The sequence below is a fragment of the Triticum aestivum genome, chromosome 3D, assembly GCF_018294505.1.
Source record: "Triticum aestivum cultivar Chinese Spring chromosome 3D, IWGSC CS RefSeq v2.1, whole genome shotgun sequence".
In the NCBI taxonomy this organism is placed as follows: domain Eukaryota; kingdom Viridiplantae; phylum Streptophyta; class Magnoliopsida; order Poales; family Poaceae; genus Triticum; species Triticum aestivum.
The window spans coordinates 42,867,284-42,892,313 of record NC_057802.1 but is presented as its reverse complement, the minus strand read 5'-3'; the positions used below and the strand labels follow the sequence as shown (position 1 = coordinate 42,892,313).

The window sequence follows — 25,030 nt, the reverse complement described above, 5'->3', positions numbered from 1 at the left end:
GAGAGTAGAGGGGGAGAAACATCATAAGATCCAACTATAATAGCAAAGCTCGCGATATTCCTTTTCTGCGAAACACTGAAACAAGGAGAAAAACAGAAATTGGCACTGGGCTCTGGGTTAATAGGTTAGTCCCACAAATAATAGAAAAGTGCATAATAAAGCCCATTAAACATCCAAGATGGATAATATAATAGCATGAATACTTCATAAATTATAGATACGTTGGAGACGTATCAGCATCCCCAAGCTTAATTCCTGCTCGTCCTCGAGTAGGTAAATGATAAAAGAAAGAATTCATGAAGTGTGAATGCTAGCAGGTGCACAACTTTGATCAATGATAATTTCAATCACCTTTTCTAGCATCACTATATGTCATAACAGTAGCTCATATCATAAAACTTTGCATGATCAAGTAACAAACTATTCACATGTTAAAGTATAGATCATAAACTTTCTTGAAAACTAACAAACCGTGTTATTAGTCATCAAACAATTACAATTCATCTTATTTTCAGGAAGAGTCTATGTCAGAGCTTTGATTCAGCAAACTTCACATACTCAACTATCATTTAGTCTTCCATGATTGCTACCACTCAAAGCATATTTTTAGAACAAATGGTATTCATCGAACATAGAGAAAGATAGGGGCTTAATGTTTCGCCTCCCAACCTTTCACCTCAAGGGTAATGTCAACAGTAATAATTCATGCTCAAATATATTTGAATGGCCATATATGCTTAGATCTTTCCATCACATGATGCTTGCCAACTAAAGAGTAGGTTGGAATGAGAAGGAATACTACTAACTCTTGCATAAAAGTAAAAGATAGGCCCTTCACAGAGGGAAGCAGGGATTTGCAGAGGTGCGAGAGCTCGAAGCAAAAACAGAGATGAAAATAATTTTGAGAGGTATGCTTTCATTGTCAACATAACGACCAAGTGTTCCCAATATCTTCCATACTAGATACATTATAGGCGGTTCCCACGCAGAAAGGTAAAGTTTTTACTCCCCCTCCACCAACATTCACACTCCACGGCTTGTCCGAAACAACGGGTGCCGTCCAACTATCAACATTCCTGGGGGAGTTTTGTTTAAATTATTTGCGAATTTATTTTTGATCTTTTGATCATAGGACTGGGCATCCCAGTTACCAGCCATTTTCTCGTGAATGATGAGCGGAGTCCACTCATCGTGAGAATAACCCACCTAGCATGGAAGATACTGACAACCCCTAGTCACTACATGAGTGATTCGGGCATACAAAACAGATTATTATTTGAAGGTTTAGAGTTTGGCACATGCAAATTTACTTGGAACGGCAGGTAAATACCGCATATAGGTAGATATGGTGGATACCCCTGGAAGAAACTTGGTTCAAGGAATTTGGATGCACAAGCAGTATTCCCGCTTAGTACAGATATTTTGGCTAGCAAAGGATTCTAAATTGCAAGCACCACATGTTAGAGGATCCATAACAATATAACTTCTATACAAATATACCCAAGCATAACTCATTATGTTGTCTTCCTTGTCCAACTTCAACTAATTTGCTCAGGTTTGAAAATAATTAATGGGGCTCACAATCATCGAAGATGTCCAAGGTAGTATATTTATGTGAAATCTCTCTTGCTTCAATATTCTTTCATGAATTGTTCAAGTGACCAATACAATGTTTGCTAACCTTCAAAAAAAATTTACCACCTCTACTTCTTACATGTGAAGTCGTTACTCCTCATGGGAAAGGCATATGAAACATATATAATTTCAGATTTATTACATTCAAATCATTCAACCATTTACTCATAGGATATAAGTGAAGCACACGAGTAAATGACAAACTACTCCAAAGAGATATAAGTGAAGATCAATGAGTAGTTAAATAATTAAGTAGCTATGTGAAGACTCTCTAACATTTAAGAATTTCAGATCTTGGTATTTTATTCAAACAGCAAGCAAGGCTAAAGAAAATAAAATGACGCTCCAAGCAAAACACATATCATGTGGTGAATAAAAATATAGCTCCAAGTAAAGTTGCCGATGAACGAAGACGAAAGAGGGGATGCCATCCGGGGCATCCCCAAGCTTAGGCTCTTGGTTGTCCTTGAATATTACCTTGGGGTGCCTTGGGCATCCCCAATCTTAGGCTCTTGCCACTCCTTATTCCATAGTCCATCGAATCTTTACTCAAAACTTGAAAACTTCACAACACAAAACTTAACAGAAAACTCGTGAGCTCCGTTAGCGAAAGAAAACAAAACACCACTTCAAGGTACTGTAATGAACTCATTCTTTATTTGTATTGGTGTTAAATCTACTGTATTCCAACTTCTCTATGGTTTATAAACTCTTTTACTAGCCATAGATTCATTAAAATAAGCAAACAACACACAAAAACAGAATCTGTCAAAAACAGAACAGTCTGTAGTAATCTGTATCAAACGTGTACTTCTGGAACTCCAAAAATTCTAAAATAAATTGGTGGACCTGAGGAATTTGTCTATTAATCATCTGAAAAAATAATCAACTAAATAGCACTCTTCAGTAAAAAGTTTTAGCTAATCTCGTGAGCGCTAAAGTTTCTGTTTTTTACAGCATGATCATAAAGACTTCACCCAAGTCTTCCCAAAGGTTCTACTTGGCACAAACACTAATTAAAACACAAAACCACATCTAAACAAAAGCTAGATAGATTATTTATTCCTAAACAGAACCAAAAAGCAAGAAACTAAAATAAAATAGGGTTGCCTCCCAACAAGCGCTAACGTTTAACGCCCCTAGCTAGGCATGATGATTTCAACCATGCTCACATAAAAGATAAGAATTGAAACATAAAGAGAGCATCATAAAGAATATGGCTAGCACATTTAAGTCTAACCCACTTCCTATGCATAGGTATTTTGTGAGCAAACAACTTACGGGAACAATAATCAACTAGCATAGGAAGGCAAAACAAGAATAACTTCAAAACTTTAAGCACATAGAGAGGAAACTTGATATTATTGCAATTTCTACAAGCATATGTTCCTCCCTCATAATAATTTTCAGTAGCATCATGAATAAATTCAACAATATAACCAGCACCTAAAGCATTCTTTTCATGATCTACAAGCATAGAAAATTTACTACTCTCCACATAAGCAAAATTCTTCTCATGAATAGTAGTGGGAGCAAACTCAACAAAATAACTATCATGTGAAGCATAATCCAATTGAAAATTAAAATCATGATGACAAGTTTCATGGTTATGTTTATTCTTTATAGCATACATGTCATCACAATAATCATCATAAATAGGAGGCATGCATTCATCATAATAAATTTGCTCATCAATACTTGGGGGACAAAAAATTATCATCTTCATGAAACGTAGCATCCCCAAGCTTGTGGCTTTGCACATCATTAGCATCATGGATATTCAAGGAATTCATACTAACAACATTGCAATCATGCTCATCATTCAAATATTTAGTGCCAAACATTCTAATGCATTCTTCTTCTAGCACTTGAGAACAATTATCGGAATCCTTATTTTCACGAAAGACATTAAAAAGATGAAGCATACGAGGCACCCTTAATTCCATTTTTTGTAGTTTTCTTTTATAAACTAAACTAGTGCTAAAACAAGAAACAAAAAGATTCGATTGCAAGATCTAAAGATATACCTTCAAGCACTCACCTCCCCGGCAACGGCGCCAGAAAAGAGCTTGATGTCTACTACACAACCTTCTTCTTGTAGACGTTGTTGGGCCTCCAAGTGCAGAGGTTTGTAGGACAGTAGCAAATTTCCTTCAAGTGGATGACCTAAGGTTTATCAATCCGTGGGAGGCATAGGTTGAATATGGTCTCTCTCAAGCAACCCTGCAACCAAATAACAAAGAGTCTCTTGTGTCCCCAACACACCCAATACAATGATAAATTGTATAGGTGCACTAGTTCGGCGAAGAGATGGTGATACAAGTGCAATATGGATGGTAGATATAGGTTTTTGTAATCTGAAAATATAAAAACAGAAAGGTAGCAAGCGATAAAAGTGAGCGTAAACGGTATTGCAATGCTAGGAAGCAAGGCCTAGGGTCCATACTTTCACTAGTGCAAGTTCTCTCAACAATAATAACATAATTGGATCATATAACTATCCCTCAACATGCAACAAAAAGTCACTCCAAAGTCACTAATAGCGGAGAACAAACGAAGAGATTATGGTAGGGTACGAAACCACCTCAAAGTTATTCTTTCTGATCGATCTATTCAAGAGTCCGTAGTAAAATAACACGTAGCTATTCTTTCCGTTCGATCTATCACAGAGTTCGTACTAGAATAACACCTTAAGACACAAATCAACCAAAACCCTAATGTCACCTAGATACTCAAATGTCACCTCAAGTATCCGTGGGTATGCGATATGCATCACACAATCTCAGATTCATCTATTCAAACCAACACAAAGTACTTCAAAGAGTGCCCCAAAGTTTCTACCTGAGAGTCAAGACGAAAACGTGTGCCAACCCCTATGCATAGGTTCATGGGCGGAACCCGCAAGTTGATCACCAAAACATACATCAAGTGAATTAATAGAATACCCCATTGTCACCACGGGTATCCCACGCAAGACATACATCAAGTGTTCTCAAATTCTTAAAGACTCAATCCATAAGATAACTTCAAAGGGAAAACTCAATCCATTACAAGAGAGTAGAGGGGGAGAAACATCATAAGATCCAACTATAATAGCAAAGCTCGCGATACATCAAGATCGTATCACCTCAAGAACACGAGAGAGAGAGAGATCAAACACATAGCTACTGGTACATACCCTCAGCCCCGAGGGTGAACTACTCCCTCCTCGTCATGGAGAGCGCCGGGATGATGAAGATGGCCACCGGTGAGGGATTCCCCCTCCGGCAGGGTGCCGGAACAGGGTCCCGATTGGTTTTTGGTGGCTACAGAGGCTTGCGGCGGCGGAACTCCCGATCTATTCAGTTCCCCGATGTTTTTAGGGTATATGGACATATATAGGCGAAAGAAGTCGGTAAGGGGAGCCACGAGGGGCCCATGAGGGTGGAGGGCGCGCCCCCCTGACTCGTGCCTTCCTCGTTGCTTCCCTTACATACACTCCAAGTCTTCTGGATTGCTTCCATTCCAAAAATAACTCTCCCGAAGGTTTCATTCCGTTTGGACTCCGTTTGATATTCCTTTTCTACGAAACACTGAAATAAGGAGAAAAACAGAAACTGGCACTGGGCTCTGGGTTAATAGGTTAGTCCCAAAAATATAATAGCATGAATACTTCATAAATTATAGATACGTTGGAGACGTATCAGGCGCGCGCGTCCGTCTGGTGTCTGCGTCGACGCAAATGAAGCTCAAAATTGGGCCGCGAATGGGTCGACAGGCGCACGAAAACGGACGCACGTCCATTTGGGTCGGCGCGTTGGGCCGATTTTTCTGTCCACCGCGACCCAAACTGACGCGCGCGGACGAAATGGGTCGACGTGTTGGAGTTGCTCTGAGTTACCGGATAAGTCCGTCGCTGTCGTCGGTGATGTCTACTATGCAACCTTCTTCTTGTAGACTCGTGTTGGGCCTCCAAGCGCAGAGTTTTGTAGGACAGTAGCAAATCTCCCTCAAGTGGATGACCTAAGGTTTATCAATCCGTGGGAGGCGTAGGATGAAGATGGTCTTTCTCAAACAACCCTACAACCAAATAACAAAGAGTGTCTTGTGTCCCCAACACACCCAATACAATGGTAAATTGTATAGGTGCACTAGTTCGGTGAAGAGATGGTGATACAAGCGTAATATGGATGGTAGATATAGGTTTTTTTAATCTTAAAATATAAAAACAGCAAGGTAGCAAGCGATAAAAGTGAGCGTAAACGGTATTGCAATGCTAGGAAACAAGGCCTAGGGTTCATACTTTCACTAGTGCAAGTTCTCTCAACAATAATAACATAATTGGATCATATAACTATCCCTCAACATGCAACAAAAAGTCACTCCAAAGTCACTAATAGCGGAGAACAAACGAAGAGATTATGGTAGGGTACGAAACCACCTCAAAGTTATTCTTTCTGATCAATCCATTGAGCTATTCCTATAAGTGTCACAAACAGCCTTAGAGTTCGTAGTAAAATAACACCATGTGACACACATCAATCAACCCTAATGCCACCTAGATACTCCAATGTCACCACGGGAATCCGCAAGTTGATAACCAAAACATACATCAAGTGGATCAACAAAACATCCCATTGTCACCACGGATATCCCATCGCAAGACATACATCAAGTGCTCACATCCAAAGATTCAATCCGACATAACAAAACCTCAAAGGAAAAGACTCAAGTCATCACAAGGAGATAGAGGGGGAGAACACCATAAGATCCAACTATAGTAACAAAGCTCGCGGTACATCAAGTCGTGCCAAATCAAGAACACGAGAGAGAGAGAGAGAGAGAGAGAGAGAGAGAGAGATCAAACACATAGCTACTGGTACATACCCTCAGCCCCAAGGGTGAACTACTCCCTCCTTGTCATGGAGAGAGCCGGGATGATGAAGATGGCCACCGGTGATGGATTCCCCCTCCGACAGGGTGCCGAAACGGGCTCCCGATTGGTTTTTCGTGGCTACAGAGGCTTGCGACGGCGGAACTCCCGATCTAGGTTTCTTTTGGGGGGTTTTTGGATTTATAGGAATTTTTGGCGTCGGTTTCACGTCAGGGGGGTCCACGAGTCAACGACAAGACAGGGGGGCGTGCCCTCCACCCTTGTGGATGACTCGGGACTCTTCTGGCCCAACACTTTTGTTTCGGGGGCTAGCTTCTTCTGGTCCATCAAAAATCACCATAAATTTTCATCTCGTTTGGACTCCGTTTGGTATTCCTTTTCTGTAAAACTCAAAAACAAGGAAAAAACAGAAACTGGCACTGGGCTCTAAGTTAATAGGTTAGTCCCAAAAATAATATAAAATATCATATAAATGCATATAAAACATCCAAGATGGATAATATAATAGCATGGAACAATAAAAAATTATAGATATGTTGGAGACGTATCAAGCATCCCCAAGCTTAATTCCTGCTCGTCCTCGAGTAGGTAAATGATAAAAACAGAATTTTTGATGTGGAATGCTAGCAAGTGCACAAGTTTGATCAATGATAATTTCAATCACTTCTTGTAGCATCATTATATATCATAACAGTAGCTCATCTCATAAAACTTCTCATGATTGATACGTCCATTTTGCATCATGTTTACCTACTGTTATTTATAATGTTTTTATGCATAATAATGTTTTTTGGAGTAATTATAATGCCTTTTCTCTCATTATATGCAAGATTCACTCAAAGAGGGAGAATTCTGGCAGCTGGAAATCTGGACCTGGAAAAGCTACGTCAGGCCACCTATTCTGCACAACTCCAAATGAGCTGAAACTTCACGGGGAATTTTTATGGAATAAATAAGAAATACTAGAGCAAATAACTACCGGAGGGGGGCCACCTGGTGAGCACAAGACACCAGGGCACGCCAGGCCCCCCAGGCGCGCCCTGGTGGGTTGTGCTCAGCCCAGCCCACCTACGGTGCCCCTCTTCTGGTATATAAGTCATTTTGACCTAGAAAAAAATAAGGAGAGGACTTTAGGGACGAAGCGCCCCGTCTCAAGGTGGAACTTTGGCAGGAGCACTTTTGCCCTCCGGTGAAGCGACTCCGCCGGGGGAACTCCCCCCCCCCCCCCCCCCCGAGGGGGAAATCATCGTCATCATCATTACCAACAACCCTCTCATCTTGGGGAGGGAAATCTTCATCAACATCTTCAACGGCACCATCTCCTCCCAAACCCTAGTTCATCTCTTATGTTCAATCTTTGTACCGGAACTATAGATTGGTACTTGTGGGTGACTAGTAGTGTTGATTACATCTTGTAGTTTATTACTATATGGTTTATTTGGTGGAAGATTATATGTTCAGATCCATCATGCTATTTAAGACTCCTCTGATCTTGAGCATGATTATCATTTGTGAGTAGTTACTTTTGTTCTTGAGGTCATGGGAGAAATTTTGTTGCAAGTAATCATGTGAACTTGATATGTGTTCGATATTTTGATAGTTTGTATGTTGTGATTCCCTTAGTGGTGTCATGTGAACGTCGACTACATGCCACTTCACCATATTTGGGCCTTAGGGAATGCATTGTGGAGTAGTTATTAGATGATGGGTTGCGAGAGTGACAGAAGCTTAAACCCTAGTTTATGCGCTATTCCGTAAGGGACCGATTGGATCCAAAAGTTTAATGCTATGGTTAGAATTTATTCTTAATACTTTTCTTGTAGTTGCGGATGCTTGCGAGGGGGTTAATCATAAGTAGGAGGTTTCTTCAAGTAAGAACAGCACCTAAGCACCGGTCCACCCACATATCAAATTATCAAAGTAGTGAACACGAATCAAACCAACATGATGAAAGTGACTAGATGAAATTCTCGTGTACCCTCAAGAATGCTTTGCTTATCATAAGAGACCGTTTTGGCCTGTCCTTTGCCTCAAAAGTATTGCGCTACCTTCCTACACTTTTGTTACTATTACCGTTACTTGTTCGTTACAAATTATCTTGCTATCAAACTACTCGCTACTTATAATTTCAGTGCTTGCAGAGAATACCTTGCTGAAAACCACTTGTCATTTCCTTCTGCTCCTCGTTGGGTTCGAAACTCTTACTTATCGAAAGGACTACGATTGATCCCCTATACTTGTGGGTCATCAATGATCAAGCAACAAGCTATTCACATGTTAAAGCATAGATCATAAACTTTCTTGAAAACTAACAAACTAGGTTCTCAGTCATCAAACAATTGCAATTCATCTTATTTTCTGGAAGGGTCTATGTAAGAGCTTTGATTTAGCAAATACCACATATGCAACTATCATATAGTCTTCCATGATTGCTTCCACTCAAAGCATATTTTTAGAACAAATAGCATCCATTGAACACAGAGAAAGATAGGGCTTAATGTTTCGCCTCCCAACTTATTTATCATATAGATAATTGTCAACAATAATAATTCATGATCAAATATATTTGAATGGCCATATATGCTTAGATCTTTCTCCATCACATGATGCTTGCCAACTAAAGAGTAGGTTGGAATGAGAAGGAATACTACTGACTCTTGGATAAAAGTAAAAGATAGGCCCTTCGCAGAGGGAAGCAGGGATTTGCATAGGTGCCAGAGCTCGAAGCTTTTAAAACAAAGATGAAAATAATTTTGAGAGGTAAGCTTTCATTGTCAACATAACAACCAAGAGTTCCCAATATCTTCCATACTAGATACATTATAGGCGGTTCCCAGACAGAATGGTAAAGTTTTTACTCCCCCACCACTAACAAGCACATTCCACAGCTGGTCCGAAACAATGGGTACCGTCCAACTATCAGCAATCCTGGGGGAGTTTTGTTTAATTATTTGCGATTTCGTGTTTGATCTTTTGATCATAGGACTAGGCATCCCAATTACCAGCCACTCTCTCATGAATGATAAGTGAATAAACACTCATCGTGTGAATAACCCACCTAGCATGGAAGATACTGACAGCCCCTAGTCACTACATGAGCGGTTCAGGCATACAAAACATATTATTATTTGAAAGTTTAGAGTTTGGCACATGCAAATTTACTTGGATCGGCAGGTAAATACCGCATATAGGTAGATATAGTGGACACTCATGGAAGAAATTTGGTTCAAGGAGTTTGGATGTACAAGCAGTATTCCCGCTTAGTACAGAAATTTTGGCTAGCAAAAGATTCTAAATAGCAAGCACCACATGTTGGAGGATCCATAACAATATAACTTCTATACAAATATACCCAAGCATAACTCATTATGTTGTCTTCCTTGTCCAACTTCAACTAATTTGATCAAGTTTGAAAATAATTAATGGGGCTCGCAATCATAGAAGATGTCCAAGATAGTATATTTATATGTGAAATCTCTCTTCCTTCAATATTCTTTCATGAATTGTTCAAGTGACCAATACTATGTTTGCTAACTTTCAATAAATTTACCACCTATACTTCTTATATGTGAAGTCATTACTCCTCATGGGATAAGCATATGAATCATATATAATTTCAGATTTATATATTCAATTCATTCAACCATTTACTCATAGGATATAAGTGAAGCACACGAGTAAATGATAAACTACTCCAAAAAGATATAAGTGAAGATCAATGAGTAGTCAAATAATTATTTAGCTATGTAAAGACTCTCTCTCATTTAAAAATTTCAGATCTAATGTATTTTATTCAAACAGCAAGCAAAACAAAATAAAATGACATTACAAGGATAGCACATATCATGTGAAAAAGCAAAAACTTAGGCTCAACCAAAACTGACCGATAGTTGTTGAAGAAGAAATGTGGGATGCCAACCGGGGCATCCCCAAGCTTAGATGCTTGAGATTTCTTGAAATATTAATTAGGGATGCATTGGGCATCCCCAAGCTTGAGCTTTTGTGTCTCCTTAATTCCTCTCATATCATAGTTTCCCTAAATCTTAAAAACTTCATCCACACAAAACTCAACAAGAACTCGTGAGATAAGTTAGTATAAATCAATGCAAAACCGTATCATTCTCTATTGTAGCAAATCACTAAAATTATTATTTGATATTTCCTACTAAATGCCTCTGCATATTTAATACTCCTATCCTCAAATAGAATCATTAAACAGGCAAACATATGCAAACATAATAGCAATCTGTCTAAATAGAACAGCCTATAAAGAATGCAAGAGGAATCATACTTCCCTAACTCCAAAAATTCTGAAAAATTACCACACTGTATAAAATTTGTTGTACCTTACTGTGTAAAAATTTCAAGATTTTATCATGTTCTGACTATTCACCAATATTCAAAACATAACAGCAAACTTTCTGTTTTCAAACAGCAACATAAAGACTTGTAAAATAAGCATGGTAAAGGCTATACTTGACCTTTTTATATATTGAACTAAAAGATATAAAACATGTCTCTGAATAACAGCAAGCAAATATAAACAAAAGAAAATGGCGCTCCAAGCAAAACACATATCATGTGATGAATAAAAATATAGCCTCAAGTAAGGTTACCGATGAATGAAGACGAAAGAGGGGATGCCATCCAGGGCATCCCCAAGCTTAATTGCTTGGTTTTCCTTGAATATTACCTTGGGGTGCCTTGGGCATCCCCAAGCTTAGGCTCTTGCCACTCCTTGTTCCTTAGTCCATCGAAACTTTACCCAAAACTTGAAAACTTCACAACACAAAACTCAACAGAAAATCTTATGAGATCCGTTAGTATAAGAAAGCAAATCACCACTTAGGTACTGTTGTGAACTCATTCTAAATTCATATTGGTGTTATATCTACTGTATTCCAACTTCTCCATGGTTCATACCCTCCGGTACTACTCATAGATTCATCAAAATAAGCAAACAACACATAGAAAACAGAATCTGTTTAAAACAGAGCAGTCTGTAGCAATCTGGAAACTTCTTATACTTCTGTAACTCCAAAAATTCTGAAAAATTAGGACAACGTAGGCAATTTGTATATCAATCATGTGTGAAAACTTCAGATCAAAAGCACGTTCCACTGAATTTTTGGAATTCCTGGACTGAGAGCAAAAGTTTCTCTTTTTGCACAAAATCAAGTTAACTATCACCATAGACCATCCCAAAGGTCTTACTTGGCACTTTATTGAAACAAAAGCTATAAAACATGATTACTACAGTAGCTTAATCATGTGAACACACGAAAATAGTAGGTAACGGTGTTGGGTTGTCTCCCAACAAGCGCTTTTCTTTAATGCCTTTCTAGCTAGGCATGATGATTTCAATGATGCTCGCATAAAAGGAATTGAAACACAAAGAGAGCATCATGAAACATATGTGGCAAGCACATTTAAGTCTAACCCACTTCCTATGCATAGGGATTTTGTGATCAAACAACTTATGGGAACAAGAATCAACTAGCATAGGAAGGCAAAACAAGCATGACTTCAAAACTTTCAACACATAGAGAGGAAACTTGATATTAATGGAATATGTAAAAGCATATGTTCCCCTCGCATAGTAATTTTCAGTAGCATCATGAATGAATTCAACAATATAACCATCACATAAAGCATTCTTTTCATGAGCCACAAGCGTAGAAATTTTATTACTCTCCACATAAGCAAATTTCTTCTCATGAATAGTAGTGGGAGCAAACTCAACAAAATGACTATCATGTGAGGCATAATACAATTGAAAATTAAAATCATGATGACGAGTTTCATGGTTATCATTATTTTTTATAGCATACATGTCATCGCAATAATCATCATAGATAACAACTTTATTCTCATAATCAATTGGAACATCTTCCAAAATAGTGGATTCATCACTAAATAAAGTCATGACCTCTCCAAATCCACTTTCATAATTATCACAATAAGATTCAACACCCTCCAAAATAGTGGGATCATTACTTCCTAAAGTTGACACTCCTCCAAATCCACTTTCATCAATATAATCATCATAAATAGGAGGCATGCTATCATCATAATAAATTTGCTCATCAAAACTTGGGGGACTAAAAATATCATATTCATCAAACATAGCATCCCCAAGCTTGTAGCTTTTCATATCATTAGCATCATGGATATTCAAAGAATTCATACTAACAACATTGCAATCATGCTCATCATTCAAAGATTTATTGCCAAACATTTTATTGACTTCTTCCTCTAACACTTTGGCACAACTTTCCTTTCCATCATTCTCACGGAAGACATTAAAAAGATGAAGCATATGAGGCAACCTCAATTCCATTTTTTGTAGTTTTATTTTATAAACTAAACTATTGATAAAACAAGAAACTAAAAGATTCAATTGCAAGATCTAAAGATATACCTTCAAGCACTAACCTCCCCGGCAACGGCGCCAGAAAAGAGCTTGATGTCTACTACGCAATCTTCTTCTTGTAGACTCGTGTTGGGCCCCAAGCGTAGAGTTTTGTAGGATAGTAGCAAATTTCCCTCAAGTGGATGACCTAAGATTTATCAATCCATGGGAGTCATAGGATGAAGATGGTCTCTCTCAAACAACCCTACAACCAAATAACAAAGAGTCTCTTGTGTCCCCAACACACCCAATACCCAATACAATGGTAAATTGTATAGGTGCACTAGTTCGGCGAAGAGATGGTGATACAAGCGTAATATGGATGGTAGATATAGGTTTTTGTAATCTTAAAATATAAAAATAGCAAGGTAACTAGTAACAAAAGTGAGCGAAAACAGTATTGCAATGCTTGGAAACAAGGCCTAGGGTTCATACTTTCACTAGTGCAAGTTCTCTCAACAATGATAACATAATTAGATCATATGGCAATCCCTCGACGTGCGACAAAAGTCACTCCAAAGTTCCTATCGCGGAGAACATAAGATGAAATTGCTTGTAGGGTACGAAACCACCTCAAAGTTATTCTTTCCGATCAATCCATTGAGCTGTTCCTATAAGTGTCACAAACAACCCTAAAGTTCATAGTAAAATAACACCATATGACACACATCAATCAACCCTAATGTCACCTAGATACTCCAATGTCATCACGGGAATCCGCAAGTTGATAACCAAAACATACATCAAGTGGATCAACAGAACATCCCATTGTCACCATGATACGTCTCCGTCATATCTATAATTTTTTATTGTTTGATGCCAATATTATACAACTTTAACATACTTTTGGCAACTTTTTATATGATTTATTTGGACTAACTTACTTATCCAGTGCCCAGTGCCAGTTCCTGTTTGTTGCATGTTTTTGTTTCGTAGAAAATCCATATCAAACGAAGTCCAAACGCGATAAAAATTTACGGAGAATTATTTTGGAATATATGTGATTTTTAGGAGGTGGAATCAACGCAAACGGGGGCCCACAGTGCCCACAACCCACCAGGGCGTGCCAGGCACCCCCGGCGCGCCCAGGTGTCTTGTGCCCTCCTCGAAGGTCGGTTGGGGCCCTTCTTCTGGCACAAGAAAGATAATTTATGGAAAAAAATCGTGTAAAAATTTCAGCGCAATCGGACTTACGGATCTTCGGGAATTTAAGAAACCGTGAAGGGCCAGATCTTAGAACGAGAAACAGATCTTAGAACGAGAAACAGAAGAGGACATAGAGGGAGATCCAATCTCGGAGGGGCTCTCGCCCCTCCACGGCCATGGAGGCGATGGAACATAGGGGAACTCTCCTCCCATCTAGGGGGGGGCAAGGAAGAAGAAGAAGGAGGGGGGCTCTCTCCCCCTCGCTTCTGGTGGCGCCGGAGTGCCGCCGGGGCTAGGATCGTGACGGCGATCTACATCAACAACCTTGCTACCATCTACACCAACTTTCTCCCCCTCTATGCAGCGGTGTAACACCTCCCCCCCCCCCCGCCGTAATCTCTACTTAAACATGGTGCTCAACTCCATATATTATTTCCCAATGATTTATGGTTATCCTATGATGTTTGAGTAGATCCGTTTTGTCCTGTGGGTTAATCGTGATCTTGGTTGGTATGATTGTATATTTTATTTATGGTGCTGTCCTACGGTGCCCTCCGTTCTCGCGCAAACGTGAGGGGCCCCCGCTGTAGGGTGTTGCAATATGTTCATGGTTCGCTTACGGTGGGTTGCGAGAGCGACAGAAACTTAAATTCGAGTAGGTGGGGTATGGCGTATGGGAGTAAAGAGGACTTGATACTTAATGCTATGGTTGGGTTTCACGACCTTAATGATCTTTAGTAGTTGCGAATGCTTGCTAGGGGTCCAATCATAAGTGCATATTATCCAAGTAGAGAAAGTATGTTAGCTCATGCCTCTCCCTCATATAAAATTACAAGAATGATTACCGGTACTTGTTATCGATTGCCTAGGGACAAATGACTTTCTTGTTGACAAAAGCTATCCACTTTTATTACCTTGCAATTTATTCGTAGTTTTATTCTCGCAAAGTACTCGCAGCTTTATCTTGCAAAATAGTTTCATACTTGTTTCCGGTAAAACGAACGTCAAGTGTGCGTAGAGTTGTATCGGTGGTCGATAGAACTTGAGAGAATATTTGTTCTGCCTTTAGCTCCTCGTTGGGTTTGACACTCTTATTTATCGAAGAAGGCTACACATGATCCCCTATACTTGTGGGTTATCACACCACGGATATCCCATCGCAAGACATACATCAAGTGCTCTCACATCCAAAGATTCAATCTGACATAACAAAACCTCAAAGGAAAAGACTCAATTCATCACAAGGAGATAGAGGGGGAGAACACCATAAGATCCAACTATAGTAACAAAGCTCGCGGTACATCAAGATCATGCCAAATCAAGAACACGAGAGAAAGAGAGAGAGAGAGAGAGAGAGAGAGAGAGAGAGAGAGAGAGAGAGAGAGAAAGAGAGAGAGAGAGAGAGAGAGAGAGAGAGATCAAACACATAGCTACTGGTACATACCCTCAGCCCCGAGGGTGAACTACTCCCTCCTCGTCATGGAGAGCGCCGGAATGATGAAGATGGCCACCGGTGATGGATTCCCCCTCCGGCAGGGTGCCGGAACGGGCTCCCGATTGGTTTTTCGTGGCTACAGAGGCTTGCGACGGCGGAACTCCCGATCTAGGTTTCTTTCTGGGGGTTTCTGAATTTATAGGAATTTTTGGCGTCGGTTTCACGTCAGGGGGGGTCCACGAGTCAACGACAAGACAGGGGGACACGCCCTCCACCCTTGTGGGTGACTCGGGACTCTTTTGGCCCAACTCTTTTGCTTCGGGGGCTTCTTCTGGTCCACAAAAAATCACCGTAAATTTTCAGCTCGTTTGGACTCCGTTTGGTATTCCTTTTCTGTAAAACTCAAAAAGCAGGACAAAACAGAAACTGGCACTAGGTCTAAGTTAATAGGTTAGTCCCAAAAATAATATAAAATAGCATATAAAACATCCAAGATGGATAATATAATAGCATGGAATAATAAAAAAATATAGATACGTTGGAGACATATCAGTCGGCCTCACTGCGCCTCCCGTCGTCGCCCCGTGTCATTCCACGTGTCGGGGGAGCAACTAGTTAACGAGCGCTCCTTCGGGAGCCTCGCAACGATCAGCGCCACGTGTCGCGCTTTGGATGCTCCATTCGAAGTTTGGTTTTATTTTTTTTCCGCACACGTTTTCGGCTTTTTAAACGGTTTTTTTTTCGACTTTTTGGTTTTCCAACAGCCTTCCTTAGCTTTTGGACAAAAATTTGGAAAAAAAATTGTGCAAGAAAAACATGTTTTCTTTTGCTTTCGCGAAAGGCATGGTTTTGATTTCGCGAGAGGCATGGCCGTGCCTCTCGGAAACGAATAAAAAAACATGTTTTCTTTTTTTTTCTTCCGCGAGAGGCACGGTTTTGCTTTCGCGAGAGGCATAGCCGTGCCTCTCGAAAACGAAAAGAAAAACACGTTTTCTGTTTTTTCCCGCGAGAGGCACGTTTTGCTTTCGCGAGAGGCACGGCCGGAGACGAAAAAAACTTGTTTTTTTTTCTTCTGCGATATGCATGATTTCGCTTCCGGGAGAGGCATGGTTGTGTTTTCGCGGGAGGCACGGCCGTGCTTCTTTCGGAAGGGGAAGAAAACCGTGCACCCGATTCAGTTTTTTTTCCAGTTTTTGTCATGAAAAAAAGTTCGTCAAAACCTATCAACATGGAATCTAGTTTTGAATATCTCGACGCAAGGAATCTGACGGTAAAAACAGTTCGAGATTCGGACACACGGTTCAAGAGATAAAATATTTTGAATAAACGGATCTACGAAAAAAAATTCTCAGGTTGCGATAAGTGGCACACATAAAGCTGCCACTTGTTCTCAGATGGGAGTAATCTTTGCAAGAAGCACTCTCAATTAGTGATTTCGACGTGTCGGAAACGACCTGTGTGCGCTTCGTGGATCGACGGGAATTCGCCGTCCGGCCTCCCCGACCCAGTCCAGGCCTAGTAGCAGCCCAAGCGAACGAAACAGCCTAATGTGCGGAGGGCATGAGCTTGGGCTCGGCCCAGCACGTCTCACTCCTCGCGCAGTCCCTCCCCTCCCCGCCCCGCCCCGCCCTCTTCGTGGCCGCCGGCAGCGCTCCCTCGTCGCGCTCGCTGCCCCCGTCCACCATTCGCCTCCCGCGCAGGCCCTGTCTCTCCTTTACCCGCCGCCGCCCACTCCCGCCCGCCCCCGTGCACCATCCGCCCCTGAAGCTCGCCCCCGACGTCGTCGGCAGGCTGCCGCTCCGCCGCCAGAGCTCGAGCGCCCCAATCAGCCGCTCCCCCCAGTACGTCCTGATGCCGGACCTCGCCGTCCACATCCTGCTGCCATCGGCGATTGACCTTCCCTTGTCCTGCAACCCGAACGGGAACAAGTGAAGCTCTGTAAGTTGTTCCATTCGATCCTTAGTTATCGAGGCTGCCGGATTCTTAACTAATTCTATGTGTGTTAAATTAGCTACATATAACCTATCTATTTTGTTGTTCTGGAACCTAACCATATTCATGTATGACCGGGGAAAGATTGATGCGAAGATACATTTCTTGCCTGTGCTTCAACTTGATACTGTACTGCTGATGATAATTCTTAATCGGCAAGTTCATGATAATCTCGGATTGAACCGATGCTACTTTAGTGAGCAAGTTATACTTGTTTAACTGTTTCAAGTGTTCCGTGACTGATGCTTTGTACTTCTGATGGAAAGTTGGAATCAATCTGTATGCTCACATTTTCTGAGGGTGTATCTCCATGCGATGCACACGCCTATTTCTATCCAAAGTGTGAAAAAGTTAATGTTCATACAGTTGTTGAACACGAAAATTCTATAAAAATAAATAAACTTGGTTAGGTGTTAATTAGCTACAATTTGTCATGTATAGCTAAGCCAACTTTTAGTGAGATCCTTATTGGTAAACAGCATGTAAACATCCCCTCCTGTCTTTAGGCGCATTCAGACGTTTACACTCACAGCCACAGTTTAGACAGTTTTTTGCCAAATGGCTTTACAACTTTCTCACAGCACACAGCTCACGGCTTCTCTCCCACAGGTACTTTCCCAAAGCTGTCAAGCCACAGCCTAACCAAACACAGCCTCAATCGACTGGGCTCGTTCGGGAGGTTCGATGACAATGGTTCGGGTGAATCCGGCCACGGCGGTTCTTGATTCATACAAGCACATCAAGCGCTTGGCCGGTGGTCGGCCGGACCAGTTTGACCTCGCGGCGGTCCTGTCAGCGTGCGGGAGGCTAGGCGTCCTCGACTGTGGCACACAGGTGCACTGTGACGCGGTGAAGAGCGGCTTCTTCTCAGGCGCCTTCTGTGCGACGGCGCTGGTGAACATGTACGCCAGGTGCGGCTGTGTGGGGGATGCCCGCAGGGTGTTTGGCGGAATCGCATGCCCGGACACCGTGTGCTGGACGAGCATGATCTCTGGGTACCACCGAGCTGGAAGATATGGGGAAGCATTGTCTTTGTTCTCGGGAATGTTGAAGATGGGATCTTCTCTGGACCAAGTGACTTGTGTCACCGTCATTTCCATTCTCGCGAGCTTGGGTAGGCTGGATGATGCTAGGGCCTTGCTGAAGAGGATGCCGGCGCCGAGCACGGTTGCTTGGAATGCTGTCATCTCCAGTTATGCGCAACAGAGTGGGATCGAGAATGAGGTTTTTGGATTGTATAAGGGTATGAAGAGGCAGGGATTATGGCCCAGTAGATCGACTTTCGCCAGCATGCTGAGTGCAGCAGCCAATATGAAGGCATTTGTTGAAGGTCGACAGTTCCATGCGTCCTCGATAAGGCATGGCTTGGATGCAAATGTTTTCGTGGGTAGTTCTCTGATCAACCTTTATGCGAAATGTGGTTGCATTAGTGAGGCGAGGTATGTGTTTGATTTCTCCCGTGAGAGGAACATTGTCATGTGGAATGCGATGCTCAATGGGCTTGTTCGAAATGAGCTACAAGAAGAGGCCATCCAAATGTTCTGGTATATGACGAGGCTTGGTCTTGAGGCAGATGAGTTCACGTTCGTCAGTGTTCTTGGTGCATGTGCCTACTTGGATTCACATTGCCTGGGAAGACAAGTGCAGTGTGTGACAATCAAGAATGGCATGGCTGCAAGCTTGCTTGTTGCTAATGCAACATTAGATATGCACTCCAAATTTGGAGCTACAGATGATGCCAAAACATTATTTAATCTGATTCCTTACAAGGATAGTGTATCCTGGAATGCCCTTATAGTTGGACTTGCACATAGTGGAGGAGAGGAAGAAGCAATTGGTATGCTTGGATTGATGAATGCGGATGGTATAACACCAGACGAGGTGTCTTTTGCTACTGTAGTTAATGCATGTTCCAATATTCGAGCTACTGAGACTGGAAAGCAAATCCACTGCCTAGCAATGAAGTATAGTATCTGCTCAAATCATGCTGTTGGTAGCTCTCTGATTGATTTATATTCTAAGCATGGAGATGTGGAATCTTGTAGGAAGGTTTTGGCACAGGTAGATGCAAGTAGTATAGTCCCAATAAATGCTCTGATTGCAGGTCTTGTGCAGAACAATAGAGATGATGAAGCTATACAGTTGTTTCAGCAGGTTCTTAGAGATGGTTTAAAGCCCTCCAGCTTTACATTTTCAAGCATTCTTTCTGGTTGTACTGGACTTCTCAGTTCAATTGTTGGCAAACAAGCTCATTGTTACACAATGAAGTCTGGTCTTCTGAATGATGATTCTTCCCTTGGTGTTTTACTGATCCGGATATATTTGAAGTCCAAAATGCCTGAGGATGCCGACAAACTGTTGACAGAGATGCCAGATCACAAAAACCTGCTTGAGTGGACAGCTATCATTTCAGGGTATGCTCAAAATGGGTACAGTTCTCAATCATTGCTGTCATTTTGGAGAATGCGCAGTTATGATGTTCACTCAGATGAGGCGACATTCGCTAGTATTCTCAAAGCTTGTTCAGAGATTACAGCCCTTAACGATGGGAAAGAGATACATGGGCTCATCATTAAATCTGGATTTAATTCTTATGAAACTTCGACTAGTGCCCTCATAGACATGTACTCCAAATGTGGGGATATCACCTCATCCTTTGAAGCCTTCAAACAATTGGAAAACAAGCAAGGCATCACGTTATGGAACTCCATGATTGTTGGATTTGCAAAGAATGGTTATGCTGACGAGGCACTTATGCTTTTTCAGAAAATGCAGGAGTCACAACTAAAGCCTGATGAAGTTACATTCCTTGGTGTCCTAATCGCTTGTGCTCATGCTGGCTTAATTTCTGTCGGTCAGCATTACTTTGATTCTATGAACAAAGTCTATGGATTAAAGCCTAGAGTAGATCATTATGCGTGTTTTATTGATCTCCTTGGACGAGGTGGTCATCTTGAAGAGGCTGAAGAAGTTATTAACCAGTTGCCCTTCAGACCTGATGGTGTGATCTGGGCGACATACCTTGCAGCATGCAGAATGCACAATGATGAAGAAAGGGGGAAAGTTGCAGCAAAAGAACTTACTGAGTTGGAACCAGAAAACTCGTCTACATATGTGTTGGTTTCAGGCTTACATGCTGCAGCTGGTAACTGGGGTGAAGCTAAGATAGCCAGAGAAGCAATGCGAGAAAATGGAGTATCAAAATTTCCGGGATGTAGTTGGGTCACGGTAGGGAACAAGACAAGCTTATTTCTTGTACAAGACAAGAAACACCCTGACTCCCTTAGCATCTATGAAAAGCTTGATGATCTTACTGGAATGATGAAGAAAGATGATGACATTGAGGAGTATGATATGCTTATTTCAGCTGAAATGTTTACTTGATGACTCAAAACCCTTTTGAACTAAAATGCTCTGCTTAAGAATGAGGCCCTGATGTCATCTTCTGGCCAATCCAGGACTTGTGTAGAGGCTTGGTTACTGAGGTAAAGAATTTGATATGCTTGGTCATATTTATTTGCGATTTTGATTCTGACCACTTTATTTTCTGCAGTTGTAGCATCACTGCATCAGCACAGCTTTAAAGACTATTGGTTTCACCCTGCATTCCAGCTCAAGGGAGCCTAATTACCTGTGATGAAACCACTTTGTTCAGGTTCGTTTCCAGTTTATTTCTTTCAGAGAAGTAATTTTCACTATGGTTGTAAGCTTCTGAGGGCTCGCAAAATTTCTTATCTAGTAGTGGATACCAAGATGGCTTGTGAAGTTACCACGAGGTCACATTCTTGATGTGGGAAGCGGTACCAGTGAAGATTCAGGGGGCAACTAGAACTCATATATGCTCAGGTGTTTCAGTTTTTGCATTCATTTTAACACATTTGTATATTGTGAGTTTTTAGTTCTGAATATACAAATTTATTTTATCTGTTCTAATCTTGATTTCCTGTCTTAAAATTTGCAGATGTTGCTTATTTGACGAATTTGATGTGGTGGCACAGCTGCAGTTTTCCGATCTCTTATGCATTCAGATGGTCGGGTTTTTTTTTTCTGTTTCCTTTCCATGACATCCATCATAAGCCATATATACACCACCCAAGCAGCAAGTAGACTAGTTGGTATTGCAGTTTTGCAGGATATTGCCAATTCATGAACTTAGTTGATTGCACTGCTGATGTGTTCGCACAAGGTTTGTCCAAGTTTCTGCCAGAACTTGGATCGAGATACAGGATATTGCCAATTCATGAATTTAGTTGATTGCACTGCTGATGTGTTCGCACAAGTTTTGTCCAAGTTTCTGCCAGAACTTGGATCGAGATACTGTCTTTTATTTTTTATTTTTGTATCATACTTGTACTCAAATCATGCTTTCTTTCTGAGTTTTTTTTGTACCGTGGTAAAACTGAACGTTCTAGAGGTTCATGCAACGATGGCATAGATCTTTCTTTCAGTTAGTTACGTGTTTCAGTGTTTCACCACATCCACCCTGATATTCCACATCTCTCGGAATTTTTGTATGAAGCTTGATGTTTGTGTTGCTTTGGCAACTTTTGTGCTTTGAAACTTGACGAATGGTATCATCGCACGAGGCACAGTGAGCTACAAACTTGATTGAACTTTATTCATGCAAAGTATTTCACTCATGATTGCAAGTACAGTATGGTATTGACATATATATATGTCATGAGTGAAACACCAAGACAGCAGAGTGCTTAATGTAAATCTGTGTTGTCCTTAGTCCGGTGTCTTCATGTTATTGACAGATATATATTCTTTGTTCTTTTTCAGGTTATTAGTCTTGTGGGAGCACAAAAGACAACTTTGTATCCTGATCATATTTTTCTACTTCCGAATTCCACATGGTCCTCTGAACCGTTTAGGTAACCGTGAAGAAAAAAAAAATACTGTTTTGCACATTCATTTTTGTATGCCTCACTATGACCATTTTAAAGTTGTGTTTTCCAGGATAGTGTGTTCAGTATGTCTGACTGCCAGGATTTGCCGAAGGTCTGATTTTGTCCAGTATAAATCAATGGACAGTTATATGTTGAATTATATATCTGCCAGTGTTTCAGATGTGATTGTTAATAACTACTCTGCTGTCTTTCTTGTGAACTAACATTTCAGAACTGCCGCATTGGGTTCCATGCCACACCGTATTATTTTGTGTGACATGGATAATGCTACATCTCCCTATTTATTATTTTTACTCAGTTAGATTGCAAAGAAAACTACCTAGCAGCATCCTGCCATGTTTCATTCTTTTTATGCATTGTGGGGTTCAGTAGCAGTTACTTTAAAGGGCCTTTGATTTTGCTATTTTGTTGGCTCCAGGAAACAAATGAGCATAGCTGGATGGAGCTCCAGCATCTTGAGTTCTTGGTGTTGCACCTGTGAGACTGCAGGTTTGTTACTTGACCGATCTGTCCAATATTTTATTGGAACTTTCCATTAAATAGGTTGTAGCAAATCTTTCCTACATCTGTTATTACTACAGATATATGTTAAGTTCCACAGTAGGCATAGTACTATAATGCACCAATGGCTTTGTGTTCAGTTGCACTTCTACAAATCATGATTTAGCTATTATTTCCATATAAGCTGTTATGCCCCTCTGTCAATTAGGTTGGAAGCTTAGAGGTTTAGATGATTTCTTAATATTGCAAGGTCCAAAGCTCCGTTTCCATCATTGTTTTTATTCTGATCCCATTCAATGATGGTTCTCTGACATGCTTTAGGCCATTGTAGACATATAATTTTGCAATGTTGCTTAGCTAGATATGTCATGTGCTTTTTTTATAGATTTTGACTGAAATGGGGTATCTTTTCCTAGACAATCATGTATCGTTCACGTCCTATGCCAGCTTAACATTCAGTGATTGTTGTTGTATTAGAAAAAAGGCCATGCAGTTCCTTTGTTGCTGACAGTATCGTTGTGTAAATTCAACATTGATGTTGAATTACATGATTTACAGAAACTGGTATTCTTATCCCTTCAGATGTTGCAGGTGCTGACAGTCTAATGCCTTTAGAATTGGCTCTCAAAATTTCAACCGAGATTAGAGCTGGCGAACGATTTGCAGTTTATATAAAGGAACGGAGGGAGTAATACTCAAGGAATCCCTACCTCGGCCTCTATGCAAGATATTCTTACTTTCAGGTAAGCTCTATTTTGTAAAAGCATTATAGCAGCTATTAGAAACTCCGAATATGAGATTTATTGAGATCGAAATCCCAGTTTGAGATTCATCGAGATATGGAGGTCCTATTTGACCATGTAATTTCAACTTTATCCCCTGTGAATATTTTTGTTTTCCGTTTTTAATACAACATTACTATACTTATGGTCACTTTCCTTTGTTTCGTTCAGCGCCATTATGTTCTTGTATTCGTTTTGCTAAAAGAAAATCTCTCACGATCAAATGTATGATGTAATCCTTTTTGCTCGGCAGTAGTAAATTTCATAGAGCCGATGTAATATATAATGTGATTACTGCTCTAAAAGTTGCAAAAGCGTAATGCTGATTGTATTCGAATGATGACTAATTGACTATCCATACATGCCTACCATATTATAAACAGATCTTCCGACTTGCCCCTTCTATAGGGATGCATGCTGACACATCCTCATCGTTTCGAGCTGCTTTTACTGCATCTTTTTTCCTGCTTCAGCCGGTTACCCTGAATCCTTTTTTCTCCTGTTTCAGCTGATTAGCAGCCACTGTTGTTCAGGAATTTCGAGTGGCACACGTCCTGGCCTGGCAAGCCAATGACCGGGCGGAACCGTAATCACCGTCGCCGCCATACTTCTGTGTACTGCTTGAATCATCTCGCGCTGCCTGTACTAATTGGTTAGTTATTTGCGTGAGCCTACGCGTCAAAAATAAATAAATTGCGTGAGCCTCAGCCTCTTTAGTGTGTCAAGGACAAAGCAAAAGGAGAGTAATGGAAGAAGAGGGCAGTGGCTTTTTTTTCATCAGGTGCATCCATACAATGTCGAGCTGGACATCATTTGTCAAGGTTTGTGCACATTGAAAATTCTTGCTGAGGACAAGAATGATGTTCATCGCAAACTGATGTAGCTTCTTATATATGTACTCCATATTAGATTGATCCTCTTGAATTAAGTTAATCTAAATTTATTTATTCAACCCAAGCTCGGCAATGCTACGAATTTGAATGCTAAAATTACCCAGGTAACTATAGTTAGTGGATAAGCAGGTCCCTTTAAAAAGAAGGTTTGGTTTTCTTATTAGTTTTGGCAGTTTTGCAACAAGAATGGTTTCAGCACGGCAGACTGTTCAGGTCCGTTCAGGTTTATAAGGCCATTGTATTGTACCCATGAGGAAATTTGTCATCTTGTTTTATTTCTGAATACAGCCCTTGCCGTTTTTGTACGTTACAGAGCACCTCATACTGGTGTAACTTGGCTGCATTTTTTAAAGGGAGACACTAGGGATCAGACTACTGATCCTTTGCATTGACCAGACTGGTCATCCACCGTAGGATGAGAACCATGATGACCATCGGATCCAGCACG

General features: G+C 40.8%; 1 protein-coding gene across 4 annotated transcripts; it reads left to right on the top strand.

Annotated features, from left to right (window-relative positions):
* Positions 1-17,152: 17,152 nt before the first annotated feature.
* Positions 17,153-24,641, top strand: LOC123077224 (pentatricopeptide repeat-containing protein At3g09040, mitochondrial). 4 transcript variants are annotated; one of them, XM_044499455.1, is made up of 10 exons: positions 17,153-17,439; positions 18,103-20,978; positions 21,047-21,148; positions 21,236-21,339; positions 21,455-21,524; positions 22,279-22,370; positions 22,456-22,497; positions 22,825-22,895; positions 23,499-23,650; positions 24,223-24,641. In XM_044499455.1, the coding sequence occupies exon 2, from the start codon at positions 18,178-18,180 to the stop codon at positions 20,875-20,877; it is 2,700 nt and encodes an 899-aa protein (XP_044355390.1). In that variant the 5' UTR covers positions 17,153-17,439; positions 18,103-18,177; the 3' UTR covers positions 20,878-20,978; positions 21,047-21,148; positions 21,236-21,339; positions 21,455-21,524; positions 22,279-22,370; positions 22,456-22,497; positions 22,825-22,895; positions 23,499-23,650; positions 24,223-24,641. The 4 variants fall into 4 exon arrangements, with proteins under 4 accessions (XP_044355390.1, XP_044355387.1, XP_044355389.1 ...); XM_044499452.1 differs by having other exon boundaries at positions 24,198-24,641; XM_044499454.1 differs by having other exon boundaries at positions 22,443-22,497; positions 24,198-24,641.
* The last annotated feature ends 389 nt before the right edge of the window (positions 24,642-25,030 follow it).

Excerpts from the sequence above, each read along its gene's own strand:
- LOC123077224 (XM_044499455.1), top strand. The coding sequence starts at position 18,178 with ATGACAATGGTTCGGGTGAATCCGGCCACGGCGGTTCTTGATTCATAC.